Below are 16,161 nucleotides of genomic sequence, written 5' to 3' on the forward strand. Positions count from 1 at the left end.
ATGGGGAATTTATAGTTAGGGAATTAAATAAATTGACTAACTAAAAATAAGATGACTGCTAAATATTGGATTGTAAAATCCCATATAATTAGCAAAGTCCTTCAGGAATGGAAATCAGATCACCTTACCCAATCCAGCTTTTATCTAACTTCTGTTCCATAATAAAATATTTAACTATCAACTTCCCTCTGAAATGTAAAACCTTTTTTATTTCTATTAAACTATTACAGCTAATCAAAATATTTTCAAAAAGGTGTAGTAGAAATATAGGTGCACGAGAAGGCCATTCGAGCCAGCACTGCCATTTGACATGATCATGGCTGATCATCCAGAATCAGTACCCTGTTTCTGCTTTTTCCCTCATATCCCTTGATTCTATATTGAGCTGCAATAAGCTGCACACCACGATTTTCTCAATTACGAATTGGCAATAAACGCCAATCCTTTAAGTAACAGACACATTCTGTAAAACAATGGAAAAACCAAGCAGCAATTCGATGAGATGTTGATCCAAGGCCCAATCTTTCCTCTCGGGTGAATGTAAAAGACAGCTGGCACTGTTCTGAAACAAAGCTAACATCACTTAAGCCTTCCCTGACTTTAAAAAAGATTATTCAGTGATTTTCACAGTACTGCTTATGGAAGCTTTTAGTTGACAATCTGACAGCCACATTCAATAAATTGTTTCAGAAGTCTACCACTGATGCAAAACACCTTATCCTGAATGGAAGAAAAAACGCTTTGTAAAGCAGTAATGCTTCTTTGTTTTTTATCATTAAATATAGATTAAAGCTGCATTATATTCATTATCTCAAGATGACAACAGTAAATACGAAGAAAGTGTTAAGTTTACTCACATCACTCTGTAAATCATAGGCTTTCCTTGCTTGGATCACATCGTTCTGGTCTGGGAGGCAGGTCCACTGGTGCAGGTGCTGCCTGTAGTCAATCTCACTGACCTGGGTCTGGCATTTCTTGGCCAACAGGATGTCCAGCATGTCGACCGGTATGTTGAACTTGGTCTTGGATTTCTCAAAGTTCTTCTTATACTCCCTGTTGCTCTGCATCTTACCTACATGCATGCACCAAACCATTTTGGGATCATCATAGATGTCTCGACATCCAATGTGGTGTCCTAGCAGCTTGCGGTATACCTCTTTATATTTGTACTGTAAAGAAATAGCAGAATCTCATTGATCTTAAATAGTATTTTATTTTAAAGTAGAAATGTTACTTGACACGCAAATTCGGGAAGCGTTCCATATTTTTAATTACATGATAAATTTATGGTCAATAAAAGTAATATCACCAAAGAGATGTTACTCTTTCTCTTTAGTAGTTGATTAACTTTACTTTGATGGTCCAATTGAAAAGTTGGTTCAATCTTGTTTGAATTAAATTCCAACATGGATGTAATATATATAAACAATATATAAGCAATTGTTGACTTCCTTTTTCTGAACTGTATCCACTGGTTAATTTATACCACTATTACCTTTAATTGCAAAGATTTCCCCCTGTCAAAGCATAGATTTTATTATCCTGTCAGCTATAATGATCTGTGACTTTAGGATAACAAACAAAATGTTAGAAGAACTTTGTGAGTTATTTGTGGAGACAAAAGGTGTAAGTCAACAATTCAGGTCGTGACTCTGCATCAGGACCGAGGGGGAATGGGATAGATTACCAGTAAAAAGCAGTACAATAGTGGTTGGGGACACAGATGGGGAGGTGATCATGGACAGATGGAACTAGATGTGGTTGGAGGTGTGGGGCAAAGGCTGGTAGATGATAGTTGGAACCAGATAAGAAGGGCTTGTTGGGCAGATATGAACAGGTAGGGAGAAGGAATAGGAAATGTGAGCAATGGGAAAAGAAAACATAGGTGAGTGTGAGTGAGAGGTGAGTAGTGGGCCATAGGTTACTTGAAACAAGAATATTTAATGTTCATGCTATTGGGCTGTACGCTATCCAGGGAGAATATGATATGTGGTTCTTTCAGTTTGTGTTTGACCTGTCTGTAGTATTGCAGAAGGCTGAGGGTGGAAAGGCAAGTTAAAATGATTTGCATCCTGAAGTTTGTTGGTAGTCATTATGGATAGAGCACAGGTCTCCGTAAAAAAAGGTCATCTTGTCTCCGTTTGGTTTAGTCAATGTAGAGCAAGTCACATCATGAGTACCAGATGCAGTAGACCAGGGCAGGCGCAGGTGAAGCACTGCCTCACCCTGGAAGGGCTGTTTGGATCCCAGGACAGTGTCAAAGAAGGAGGTGAAGGGACTAATGTTACACCTCCTTTACAGGGACAATTGTCGAGGAATGTGGAGGGGTAAGTGAAGAGGAATGACTCAATTTAATGATACACATCAACTACACTTAGCTTACACTTAGCCTTACTTTTATGGACCACGAACCAATTATATTAGAGAAAATGTTAACCTTGGCTGTGTGTGTAGCTTTAGGTATGAATGGAATGGAAGTTCAAAATACAAGTCCTCATGAGCACAATTATCAACATTGCTGCCATAAGAAGTTTTTAAATGTCTGGTTTAGATTCATTTAGTAAGGTTAATCATGTCAGATGCAAAGGATGCAAGAGAGTTACTGCAAAATATAATTGCCTGCATGGATCAGTTGGACCAAATGGTTTGCTTCCATTATATATTGTGCACATTTATGAGTCTCAATGCTGCTCTTGCTAACTTGTATTTAAGTGATACTGACCCCATTCAATATGACACAGTTCACATTTGACAGCACAGCTGCCACACATCATTGATACAAATTTCTACAACAAACTTTTGTCTTTGTTTTACCATAAAATCAAAGGTGATCAAGTCACAAGTCAATGACGGAAAGAAACAAAAAGCTACAATTCCCCCCAAAAAACCCTTGAACATAATTGACCATATAGAATTAAAATTCGTAAATACCATATAATTCTGAAAAAGAGGAATCTCTTGGTGATTGATGCGAGTTTCAGAGGTGACCGTTGCAAGTTTTACGCAATTGGAATGCTGGATCAGAATATTCAGCCACGCCAATATTCAGTCGAGTGTGTTATACTTACGTCGCTTGCAATGTTTCTGCCAGCCTTAGCACTTTGAATAGATACAGCGTCAGCATGATAATTAATGGACTTCTTCACACGTTCCCAGCCCTCTTTGTAAAGTTTCTACGAAAGAACAGAAACAGCAATTGTTTTATATCTTATGTACAATAGAGATGCAGAATTATTACCAGGTGTAGAGCAATATATTAGTTTTACTCCTTTGAAGAAGTAAATAACAGGATATACAAAGGAGAGTCAGTAGATGCTGTTTACCTAGATTTTCAGAAAGCCTTTGATAAAGTGCCACATGAGAGGCTGCTAAGGAAGATGAGATCCCATGGTATCAAAGGGCAGATATTAGCAAGGATATCAGGTCGGTTCAATGGCAGAAGGCAAAGAGTGGCAATAAAGGGGGCTTTTTCTGGTTGGATGCCGGTGACTAGTGAACTTCCGCAGGGCTCGGTGCTAGGGTCGCTGCTCTTCATGTTGTATATTAATGATTTCAATAGTCAATAGTCTATTTAATTGTCATTTGGACCCCTGGAGGTCCAAACGAAATGCCGTTTCTGCAGCCATACATTACACACAAATAGACCCCAGACACAACATAATTTACATTTTACATAAACATCCATCACATAGCTGTGATGGAAGGCCAAAAAAAAACTTATATCTCTCCACTGCACTCTCCCCCCCCCCGATGTCAGAGTCAAAGTCAAAGTCCAAGTCAAAGCCCCCCGCTGGCGATGGCGATTGTCCCGCGGCCATTAAAGCCACGCCGGGTGGTGCGAGGTCGCACACCGGGTCTTGGTGTTAGAGACCCCGGCGTGCGCTCGCAGAGTCCCGCGGCCATTCCAAGCCGCGCGGGGCAGTGATGTCAGGCCCCGCTCCAGTAGCTCTTCGACCCCGCAACTCGGGCGGGGGAAGTCGCCGTTGCAGGAGTCCTGAAAAGCGGTCTCCCCCCAGGGATCCGCGGGGCTCCGGTGCCGCCGTCCGCAGACCCGCGCAGTAGCAGCCTCCGCATCAGCAGCAGCAGCGGCAGCGGCAGCGTTCCTCCGCCGCTCCACCCGCTCCGGTCTCGGCCAGCTCCGCGACGGTGAGGTGAGTCGGCACCAGAGTCCCCGGCTTCTTCTGTTGGAGGCCGCTCCTCGTTGCAGCCTCAACGACAACTGAGACCCGACGAGAAAAGGTCGGGTCTCCAGTGCAGGGAGAGATTTAAAAGTTTCCCCCTCCCTCACTCCCACCCCACCCCCACCCCCCCCACCCCCCACACACACACCCCAACATAAAATAACAAAAATACATATAAACGCAGACAAAAAATATAAAAACGCGGACAGGCTGCAGAGGCCGCTGCTGACCAGAGTCGCGCCGCCTACCGGAGGCGCGATTTAGATGAGGGGATTGAAGGTTTTGTTGCCAAGTTTGCGGATGATACAAAAATAGGTGGAGGGTCAGGTAGTGTAGAGAAAGCAAGGACTCTGCAGAAGGACTTGGACAGATCGGGAAAATGGGCAGAGAAGTGGCAAATGGAATATAGTGTAGCAAAGTGTAGAGTCATGCATTTTGGTAGTATGAATATAGGCGTTCATTATTTTCTAAATGGGGAGAGAATCTAGAAATTGGGGTTGCAAAGGGACTTGAGAGTGTTGGTGCAGAATTCCCAAGAGGATGTTTCCACTAGTGGGAGAGGCTAGGACTAGAGGTCATAGCCTCAGAAATAAAGGATGTTCTTTAAGGAAGGAGATGAGGAGGAATTGCATTTAGACAGAGGGTGGTGAATCTGTGGAACTGTTGGCCACAGAAGTCTGTGGAGCCCAAGTCAGTGGATATATTTAAGGCAGCAATAGGTAGATTATTGATTAGTACAGTATGTACAGCAGAATAGGGTTAGGAGGAAGAGATGATTGAATAGTGTAGACTTGAGGGGCCGAATGGCCTAATTCTGCCCCCATCGTATGATCTATTGATCTTACCCAAATTCATATCCAGCAATCTTTTAATTATTTTTCAGAACTTTGGGGTGTTTTAAAATTATATCATGAGGTACGGACAACATTACCCATGTCAGTGATTGTCCCAGTATGTTCCCAAGCTGCCCGTTAATGGTGGTGGAGTGGTAGTTCTCAGATATTTATGTGACAACGATTCAGTTATGTTGTCTCACTTTAAAATCAGGATGACGTGTGCTTCGTGGGTGTGAGAACAGTTGTTTGAATTTATTTATTGTCACATGTTCTGAGGTACAGTGAAAAGCTTTTGTTGCATGCTAACCGTCAGCGGAAAGACAATACATGATTACAGCTGAGTCATCCACAGTGGAAAGATAACAGTTTTAGTTTTGTTTAGAGATTCAGTGCGGAAACAGGCCCTTCGGCCCACTGAGTCTGCACCGGCCAGAGATCCCCTGCACATTAACACTATTCTAATCACACTCGGGACAATTTACACTTATACCAAGCATATTAACCAACAAACCTGTACATATTTGGGGTGTGGGAGGAAACTGACAATATCGGAGAAAACCCACACTGTCACGAGGAGATCATACAAACTCCGTAAAGACAGCACCCACAGTCAGGATCGAACTCGGGTCTCTGGCGCTGTAAGTTGTAATGTTTCTGAACCCTTTCACCCCTTGCCTTTCCAAGTGTTAGAAGTGTAGTTTGTTGAGAAAGCCTTCCAAAACTGTTGTAGGTGGAACATGGATTGACCAGATAGTGTTGAACATACACAGTTCTTTGAGGATTGTGTGGTAGCTAATAGTAGAGTCATGGTGTCATAGTCATTTAGTGATCACCATAGTCACATATTTCATTTACCCAGCTGAATAGTCTGTGTGGAGGTGATTTGAACCCTGGTGTCTTGCTCTTTATTCAGTAATATACTGCACTGCTCACCACAATTCCTCTGTTAAGTTCATTACAATTTATTGCATGCACAATGCATTAATATTGTACTCTTACCTGACTAATATTTTCAGCATTGGATTTTGCCAACACTATCTCTGGAGTGTCTGGTTGGATATGAATCTGCAGTTTGTCTCTCTCCCACACTTCTTTATATTTTGCCTGTGGCGGGTGAAAAGGGAAGAATCACACTCAATCAATTTAGAATTCCAAGAGGAAGGGATGATGCTATGAATCTATCTTAAGTCTCTTACATTGCTCAGTTGGTCTGCGTTGATTTTAGCCTGGACAATACTGGGTAGGTCGACAATGCTGGTGAACTTCATGGTATCAGGGCGTTGACGGTAGAGCCGCTCGCTGAGGATCTCCTGGGCTTTCTGTACTTTCTTAACGTCAAGAGAGCCGCTGGGCATCCATCCGCAACCGCGGATCCATTCCATATCGGACTTGTACAGCCACTGGAGGAAGGTCACACACAGGATTACATTGATATACAACACAGTCACTTGGCCCAACAGAACTGCTCACATCATCTGCAGTTCCTTGTATCTCCCCACGTCTTTCCTCATTTAAATCTAACTATGTAGCCCTTTAACCCGTTCTCTCTTATGTTAGTGTCCGGTTCCCATCTTAAGGGCATTGATTCTATTCACCTCAACCACCTTTGGTATTGAATTTTGTATGCCTGGAATAAGCAATTCCTTTTATTTTCCCGAATGGATTTCCTGATGCGTCTCCTCTATTGAAGGTCTCATGCTACACTCTTCCCCATAAAGGCGTTAATAGTGTTAACAATATCTGGCTAGTTCCATCTTAGATGAAAAATTCTGAGATTGTTCCACCAAGAGATTATCCATCTCGCCTTCTTTGAAACACTCCTAAAATTACATTTTTTGACCATGTTTTTGACACCTATTGTTGTAGCTATTTAGCTTAACTCAGTATGTTATGACTATAACCAGTTACCTTTAAATGTTATCTGCCTGTAATTATGTGGGTAGGATTTATACGTAGTCTGAGGCGTGTTTGCGGCTGGGATTCTTGCGCAGATGCCCTAGTAGTTTTAGTTTAGTTTGAAGAAGCATGGGGGAGAGGTCACAGCTTTCCACAATGCACGAGTTTGACTGAGTAAGATCAAAATGTACTTGTACAAGAAGAAGATTGGATGAATATCTTAGGTAGACAAAAATGCTTAGCTTAAAAACGGCATGGAAACATGCCCCTCGGCCCACCGAGTCCATGCCCACCATCGATCACCCGCTCATACTAGTTCTATGTAACCCACTTTCTCATCCCGTCCTACAGACCACGGGTCAATTTTACAGTAGCCAATGAACCTACAAACCTTCACGTTTTTGGGATGTTCGATGAAACCGGAGCACCGAGAGGAAGCCCACATGATCACAATGAGAATGTGCAAACTCGAAATTGACTGCACCCATGGTCAGGATTGAACTCCCACCTCTGGCGCTGTGAGATAGCATCTTTAGTGGCTGTACCACTGTGACCACCCTCATTACATAACAATACATGCATGACTATTTGAGTAGTTAGTCGTTCATTTTAAATTTTATAATACTCACATCACTTTGCAAATCATAAGCCTTCCTAGCTTGGATCACATCGTTCTGGTCTGGGAGGCAGGTCCACTGGTGCAGGTGCTGCCTGTAGTCAACCTCACTGACCTGGGTCTGGCATTTCTTGGCCAACAGGATATCCAGCATGTCGACCGGTATGTTGTACTTGGTCTTGGATTTCTCAAAGTTCTTCTTGTATTCCCTTTCGCTCTGCATCTTAGCTACATGCATGCTCCAAACCATTTTGGGATCATCATAGATGTCTCGGCATCCAATGTGGTGTCCAAGTTGACCGCGATATATTTGTTTATATTTGTACTGTGGAGAAGAGGCAAAATCAAATCATTCTTGCTTTGTAATCTATTCCATCAACTTCCCTTGAATATAATTGGTAACATAGAATTGAAATACTTAAACCATGTCATTCTGAGAAAAGTCTTGTACATGAAAGATCCAGAATCATTTGGTAATTGGTTCATTTGCAGCTCTTAATGTTTCTGTTCAATATGATCTTCTGGTTTTTTTTTCCACAGTCAAAATGATTCACTCAGAATTTACACAATCACACAAAAATCAAAATTCAGTCGGAGATGTTACACTTACATCACTTGCAATGTTTCTGGAAGCTTTTGCACTCTGAATAGATACAGCATCAGCATGATAATGTATAGACTTCTTCATACCTTCCCAGCCCTCTTTGTAAAGTTTCTATGAAAGAACAGAAATAGCAAGTGTTTCATAATGCATGACTTCAGGAAGATGCTGAATTAATGCCTAGCCTGGGAAAGGAGGTTACACCTTTACATATAGGTCATCCTAATTGATATTTAGCAGCCTTTGAATTCTACAGTAGAATTTGAGTCAAATAGGGCTAAATATTATCGTTAAACAACACACTGTAATTTTACCATATAATCTCCTTCAAAATAAACAGGTTAACAAATTAATACCCGAAGTAGGGCAAGTAATTTCAGATCAATGTTTCAATTGGAGAACTATTTACTTTTATGCTTGCTTTTAAGTTGAGAAAATAGACAATGTGCCTCAAGACAAAGTTATTTTCAACTTGGACTCCTTGAGCCTCTTCTTAGGCTCTATAAGGCGCTGGTCAGGGCGAATTTGGAGTATGATAAATGTAAATTCTGGTCAAATTGGAGATGCCAGGACACTAAAATTGAGTAAAGGCTTCTGTGCTGCTAGGCCATTTGGTCAATTTAAATATGCCTTCTGCAGAAATGGGACAAGCTGTAGAATGGTGCCGGTTTGTCCAGAGCCTAGATAAGAGCTGCAGGAAGAGAATGGAACATCTGTAGATTCTGACAATTAGGTGCAAATTGCATGGAATGGATTGGATGAATGCAAACCAGACATACATATTGTAAATAATGTTGCAAAGTTTTACTTTGCTAGATGTTGATTGGATTAAGTGTTGAGCCTTGTCTGGGTTTCTTGAATATCAAGGCACATGTTGTGATGTTTGCTTGCTTTCAGAAGCTCCGTTTGAATACATTGTATTAGTCACTGTATTATTTAGTTGGGGAAATGTCTATCATGTACTGGGTTAATCGATATCAGCTATTGGACTGTAAAGAGACCACACCCATGTGGGTTCAGCCCCTCAAGGTTCGGGGACCTCTAAAAGGCCGCTCCCACGAGGTTCTGTGTCGATCTTCTGGGACTACACTTGGGACTGCGTGACCTCTGGAGTGTCTCTGCTTGAACAAGGCTAAGAGGGCTTCGCCAGGCAAAGATCAAACTAGACTGGGGGGGAAGCTTAGAACAAGCTATTTACAACCGTAGGATTTAAACTTCTGTTCCTAATCAGTAACATAATCAAACACTAAATGTCGACCTAAATTATGTTGATTAACAGCAAACGTTACATTGTACTTACGATAAATAATGATTTCACTTACCTCACTAATGTTGGCAGCATTGGATTTTGCCAACAATATCTCTGGGGTATCAGGAAGCACGTGAATCTGCAGTTTGTCCTTCTCCCAAACTTCCTTGTATTTTGCCTGTGATAGTTTAAGAAAATAACATTGAAAATAATCTCCACATTCAATTCATTCATTTAAACTGTGAATGGGAGAGCCATTGACCTGTCTTGAAGAAAACTCTGCAGATGTTGGGAATCATAAACCAATCCAGAAAATGCTGGAAATATTCCTGAGGTGGCATCCACTATAATGCCCATCTCCTTTAACGAGATGTCATTATCAGGTGTATTTTGTGCCTTCCTTTTCTTTCACAATTCCAAATGAAGTGTGATGACCTTGACTCGCTGAAACCTTCTTCCATCACCATTGATACCCCTCCCCTTCTTATAACCACTTCTTATACAACTTAAGGAGATGCGATATAACCATATAACCCCTAACCATTCAATTACAGCACTAAAACAGGCCATCTCGGCCCTACAAGTCCAAGCACCAAAAGGTCAACCTGCACTCGTACCTAACCCTCCAATTCCCATCATCCTCTATCCAATTTATTTTAAATGATACCCTTTTCCACCACTTTTAGCTCATCCACACCGCCACCATCTTGCGTAGTTCCCCAATATACCCCTAAACTTTTGTCCCTTAATTCTGGAGAAATTAAAAGTTTGAATCTTTCCCCTAATAGTTCACATGGTTACCCCTCTGACTCTCTATCCTTCCCCCATCAAGCACCAAAAGGTCAACTCAGCTAATTTTTGCATATCTCTGTATTCTCACCTTTCCTGCATATCTCATTTGGTACTCACAATATAATTTGCACAAGATTGGAGAAATTAAAAGCAGAATTCCTCCTAATAGTTCACATGGTTATCTCTGTCACTATTGGGCTTTCCCAGCATTATTATTTATTCAATTTTCCAACAACTAATGTATTTGCTATCACAGTTTAAGGATAAGGGGGAAATCTTTTAGGACCGAGATGAGGAAAACATTTTTCACACAGAGAATTCTCGGCTACAGAAAGTAGTTGAGGCCAGTTCATTGGTTATATTTAAGAGGGAGTTAGATGTGGTCCTTGTGGCTAAAGGGATCAGGGGTATGGAAGGAAGGCAGGTACAGGATACGGAGTTGGATGATCAGCCATGATCATATTGAATGGCAGTGCAGGCTCGAAGGGCCGAATGGCCTACTCCTGCACCTATTTTCGATGTTTCTATGTTTCTATAATTCCAGACTTGTCTGTTTACCCCTCTCTCTGGTGATCTATTTTTATCTCCTACATATAGATCACATTCTAATAAAACATTTTCTTCACCCCCTTCTTAGCCAACACTAATCGGGTGATGGAGTCACTAATATCTGTTCTCCATTTTCTTTTGGTGTCTATCCTATAATTAATTTCCCTTTTGTTCTCTCTGCGCATTCTCCTACATACAACATAAAATATGAATCGTTTGAAGAAGGGTCTCAACCCAAAACATCACCTGTCCATGTTCTGCTGAGTAACTTCAGTACTTTGTGTCCTTTATTCTACTTATTCCTAATTCCGATGAAATTCGACCTTTAATGTAATTCTGTTTTTCTCTTTGGAGATGCTGCCTCCACTCCTAAGTATCTTGAACAGTTTCTAATTCAACGAGGTATCTTAAGTCTCTTACGTTGCTCAGTTGGTCCGCGTTGATTTTAGCCTGGACGATACTGGGTAGGTCGACAATGCTGGTGAACTTGATGGTATCAGGACGTTGACGGTAGAGCCGATCACTGATGATCTCCTGGGCTTTCTGTACTTTCTTAACGTCAAGAGAGCCGTTGGGCATCCATCCGCAACCACGGATCCATTCCATATCGGACTTGTACAGCCACTAGAGGAAGGTCACACACAGGATTACAGTTTCTTGGCCCAACAAGACTGTTCACTCTTTCCTTGTTTAAACCTAATTGTGGTGCTCTTTAATCCTTTCTTACTCATAATAGTGCCCACACAGTCCCATCTTGAGACATTGATTACATACGCCTCAACTCTAATGGTGGCTTCTGTGTGTTTGGATAAAGCAATTCCTTTTAAATTCCTGATGGGAGTTCCTGATGCGTCTCCTCCATTGAAAGCCTCCTCTTACACACTTCACCACAAATGGAAAGTTTATTTCTGCTTCCATCCTATCATAAAGTTTTCTTCATTCTAGATCACCTCATAATCTTCTAATTTTAGCTTGTGTGGTTTCTTCTGTTCATTCTATCCTGATATTTCTGGCATTATCGTTGCATGCATGCGCACTGTTGCCACTAGATTATTTTTATCACATGGCAGGATTCCAACTGCAGAATAATCCTGGTTTATTGCAAATGTAGCATAACTATTTAATTCTACCCCTCAAGAAATAAAACCTAGTGAGTAGCTGGTATCCTTACTGTCCTTGCCAGCTGTGAATCATTTAACAATTGGCCTATTTGGCCTTCTACCTTCCTTGGTCTCACAGAATTAAAGTAATGTGACCACCGATTTGTCCCACCAAGAAGCACCACCTTGCATTCACTCGCAATATTTAGGTTTAGAGAAACTGCATGGAAACAGGCCATTCGGCCGACCGAGTCCATGCCAACCGTCGATCGCCCATTAACACTAGTTCTGTTATTCCACATTCTCATCTACTCCCGATACACTAGGGACAATTTACAGAGACCAATTAACCTACAAACCTACACATCTGAGGTGAGGAAAGCAGAGCACCTGGATGAAAAACACGTGGTCGCAAGGAGAACGCACGTACTTCACACAGACAGCACCCAAGGTCAGAATCAAACCCAGGTACCTGGTGCTGTGAAACAGGTGCCACTGTCGGCCCCCCTATTTACTCATTCTGCAGGTTTTAATGTCCAAGAGTTAATTTTGGATAAGTACATTAAAATCTGTCATTTTACCCATCCATTCCTTCCAGTTGCAAAACGAGTTAAGTTATTCTGCCAATATCTCACTAATCATCACAATGCAATTCGTCCAAAAATATAAACTGTTTTAAATAATTAAAGAAATACTATTTTGTGGAATGGTAATAGATTAATACTTACATCACTCTGCAAATCATATGCCTTCCTGGCCTGAATGACATCGTTCTGGTCTGGGAGGCAGGTCCACTGGTGCAGGTGCTGCCTGTAGTCAACCTCACTGACCTGGGTCTGGCATTTCTTGGCCAACAGGATATCCAGCATATCGACCGGCATGTTGAACTTGGTCTTGGTTTTCTCAAAGTCCTTCTTGTATTCCCTGTCGCTCTGCATCTTACCTACATGCATGCACCAGACCATTTTAGGATCATCGTAAATGTCTCGGCATCCGATGAGGTGGCCAAGTTGCTTGCGGTGGACCTTTTTGTATTGGTACTGGTAGTGAGAAAGTCCAATTATTATTCAGGTCATGGTTACATATATCTCAGTCAGTGGTATTATAGTTAGGTGAAGCAACATCCCTGATTTTCCCCCCGTTTACATTCACTGTTAGAAATAACTGACGAATACAACAAAGCTTTATGTTTAACCAACTAAAACTGGCTCACTCCTGTTTTTCCATAGTTTTATTTATTCCCAGCTTTTAAATAATGTATTTTATGGTTAATAATGTCCCAATGCCATAATTATTTGGCATGACAAATACTAATAAAAAATGTTAAGACTTTTTTTTTTTTCATAAATGTTTTCTCTCTTCAACTAGGCTCTCTTTCTTATTCATTTCTCTTATAGGATTCAACATCAAATTCTTCCCATCCAACAGCTTTCGCTATTCACAACAAATGTAAACAGTTATCTGAATGGCCCCCATGGGCTCATCCGATAGATTGCCTGGAATTTTAATCTATTTCCCTACACTCTCCTCATCTCAAATCCCTTCTCTACTCTGATCTCCTAACCTTCACTGGGGTAGCTGATAGAAATAAGTTGATACCACAGGGCTTCACTGCACACATCCACTTGGTGATGTCTGAAGAATGTCTGTCCGAAGAAGGGTCTCCACCTGAAATGTCACCCATTCCTTCTCTCCAGAGATGCTGCCTGTCCCACTGAGTTACTCCAGTATTTTGTGTCTATCTTCACTTGGAGACGTGACAGGGTTCAGGCTTCTGGAATACTTACTGAAGTATTAAGTTCTTTGCACCCAAAATCATTCCCATTTTTAATCAATCCTTCTTCTCCAGATTTCCTAGACATATTTTCTAAATTATTTAACCTTATTGCTTAAGGAAGCATCCTTTTCACTTGGGTCCCCAGCATCCTGTTCCATTCTCTTCACTGTTATTAATTTATGAAAGAACATATTACCTTAATTGTCTGCAGAACTTGAGCAATTCTTTCAGACACTCATAGCACCAGGTAAACTCATGAGCAAACTTACATCACTCGCAATGTTTCTGGAAGCCTTTGCAGCCTTGATGGAGATGGCATCATTTCCTAGTTCATACCCTTTCTTCTTTGAGTCTTCCCATGCTTGTGTATATGCTTTCTACGCAGCACAGAAAGAAAAATAATAGAATGTCAGTGGAGCATGTAAACATTATTCTAAATTATGTCCCCACTGGTTGCTAGTTCCCTGGTTTGGCAACTCGAATCCCCAGGAACAAAGAAGATTGCAAACTGTGGTAAACACTGCCCAGTCCATCACAGGCATTAAACTCCCCACCATCGAAGAGCTCAAAAGGCAGCCAGCATCATCAGAGACCCACACCACCCTGGCCACACTCTCATTTCACTCCTGCCATCGGGGAGAATGTACAGGAGCCTGAAAACTGTAATGTCAACGTTCAGGAGCAGCTTCTTCCTAACAGCCATCAGGCTATTAAACACTACAAATAAGCTCTGAACTACATAGACTGGGGTGGTGGAAAGGGGTTAGGTGGGGGGTGGAATTTTTGTCTATGCACTATTATTATTTGGTTGTTCTTTTATATATACACATCTATTGTGCTGCTGCGTAAGAATTTCATTTGTTGCATTACAAGGCATATGACAAAAGAACACTTGCCTCTTTTACAAAACCCAAATTGGAAACTCTTCCTCTTCCCCCACTCAGTACACACTCAGTACATCCCCTCTACCCTTCTCACACCAACACCTGACCCCACTATTTTGCACTCTCATTCAGAGCCCATACTCGATAATTACTTGCAGGGCAAAGCTGACCACATTCACCCCCATTCTTCCCTCCTCCACCCGAACTTGGTTTACAATCACCCTGCCAAACCTTTCTCACTAATATCACGATATTCACCAAACTTCACAATCTGCTCGCCCCACTCCTTTCAAGGCCCACACACCATGTTACACCTTCCCTTATTATGTCCCACATCTAGAGCATCCCTTAGTCTTACTCACTTGGCTACATCTTTTCCATTCAACTTCACCCTTCTCTCTGCACCCATTCCAGCACCATTGGGCACATCTTCACCTCTCCAATTCTCCATGAACCCAGAACCTCCAGACCCCAGCCCCACTTGACTCTTCACTCTCGCTCAAACCAAACCCTTTCTCTGCTGCCACTACCCTTGGGGTAAATGTTAACTTTAGACTTTTATTTAAATTAAGGTGATGTTGATAAGTCAACAGCAGCAATTGAAATGAGTGCAACAAATACAAAATGTTTTTGCAAAATTATTTTCTTACTTCTGATCAACAATTTAATTTGTAAGTTAATCTACTAAATCTATGTAGTTGAGTGTGAAAGGACAATATTGTGATAACAAGTTTGCAGGGTAAAAAAAATGTTAACGTAACTATGCTCGTGTGCATCTTGAGAATATATGTTCCTGTCATGTTTCTCATGAAATAAACTGTAGGATAAAAGCATCAAGTTAATGGGGAGAAAATGGAAAATGTGGCAATCTTTTGCATTCATCAATTGTTAATGGTTGTATTGAATTCCTTACCGAACTAATGTTTACTGAATTCTGTTTGGACAGCAGCATCTCAGGTGTGTCGTTTGGAAGGTGAATTATGAGCTTGTCTCTCTCCCAAGCACTACGATACAGACGCTGAAGGGAAAGAAATTGATTCATTTATTCCTTCACCAATCATCGAGATCACTCATCAGAAACAGCCATGGCAACAGTGGCAATGCGATATCTGTTTGACAAAATGAAAATCCTTACGTTGTTCATGTTGTCCGCGTTGGCTTTAGCTAGGACAATACTAGGTAGGTCAACAATGCTGGTGAACTTGATCTTATCAGGACTTTGACGATAGAGCCGATCACTGATGATCTCCTGGGCTCTCTGTACTTTCTTAACGTCCAGAGAGCCATTGGGCATCCATCCGCAACCACGGATCCATTCCATATCGGCCTTGTACAGCCACTGCAAATATCAAGAGCAAATCATTAAAAGACATTGAATTAAAAATGAATTGGTTCTGAGTGCAACAAACGTCTCCAAAACAGATAGGGAATATCTTAACAGTAAAATGTTTTAAAAAAAGACACACTCCCAGTGTATTTAAGCATGCATGCACTATGAATGTTGCAAGATATTTGAGAGACTAAATACTTCTGTCTGATGAATGTTCCATTAAGTAGACACAGATGTAGTAAGATAGCACAATTAGCTTTCCAATGAGTATTTATTAAAGCGTATGTTTATTCCAATAAGGGAGGAATGCCGGTCACGAAAAGTTATTACATGGACGACTGATGTCGGAA

The 16,161-nt window shown here is 41.4% G+C and overlaps 1 protein-coding gene across 1 annotated transcript in view; it reads right to left on the minus strand.

Moving 5' to 3' along the window:
• Positions 1-16,161, minus strand: part of neb (nebulin) — a 229,493-nt gene that overhangs the window by 108,478 nt on the left and 104,854 nt on the right. Inside the window, 12 exon segments of the mRNA XM_055638822.1 lie at positions 858-1,169; positions 3,069-3,173; positions 6,017-6,121; positions 6,214-6,417; positions 7,543-7,854; positions 8,140-8,244; positions 9,453-9,557; positions 11,141-11,344; positions 12,549-12,860; positions 13,867-13,974; positions 15,395-15,499; positions 15,617-15,820. Of these exon segments, the coding sequence (XP_055494797.1) occupies positions 858-1,169; positions 3,069-3,173; positions 6,017-6,121; positions 6,214-6,417; positions 7,543-7,854; positions 8,140-8,244; positions 9,453-9,557; positions 11,141-11,344; positions 12,549-12,860; positions 13,867-13,974; positions 15,395-15,499; positions 15,617-15,820 (2,181 nt within the window).

Source organism: Leucoraja erinacea, chromosome 7 (assembly GCF_028641065.1).
Source record: "Leucoraja erinacea ecotype New England chromosome 7, Leri_hhj_1, whole genome shotgun sequence".
In the NCBI taxonomy this organism is placed as follows: Eukaryota; Metazoa; Chordata; class Chondrichthyes; order Rajiformes; family Rajidae; genus Leucoraja; species Leucoraja erinaceus.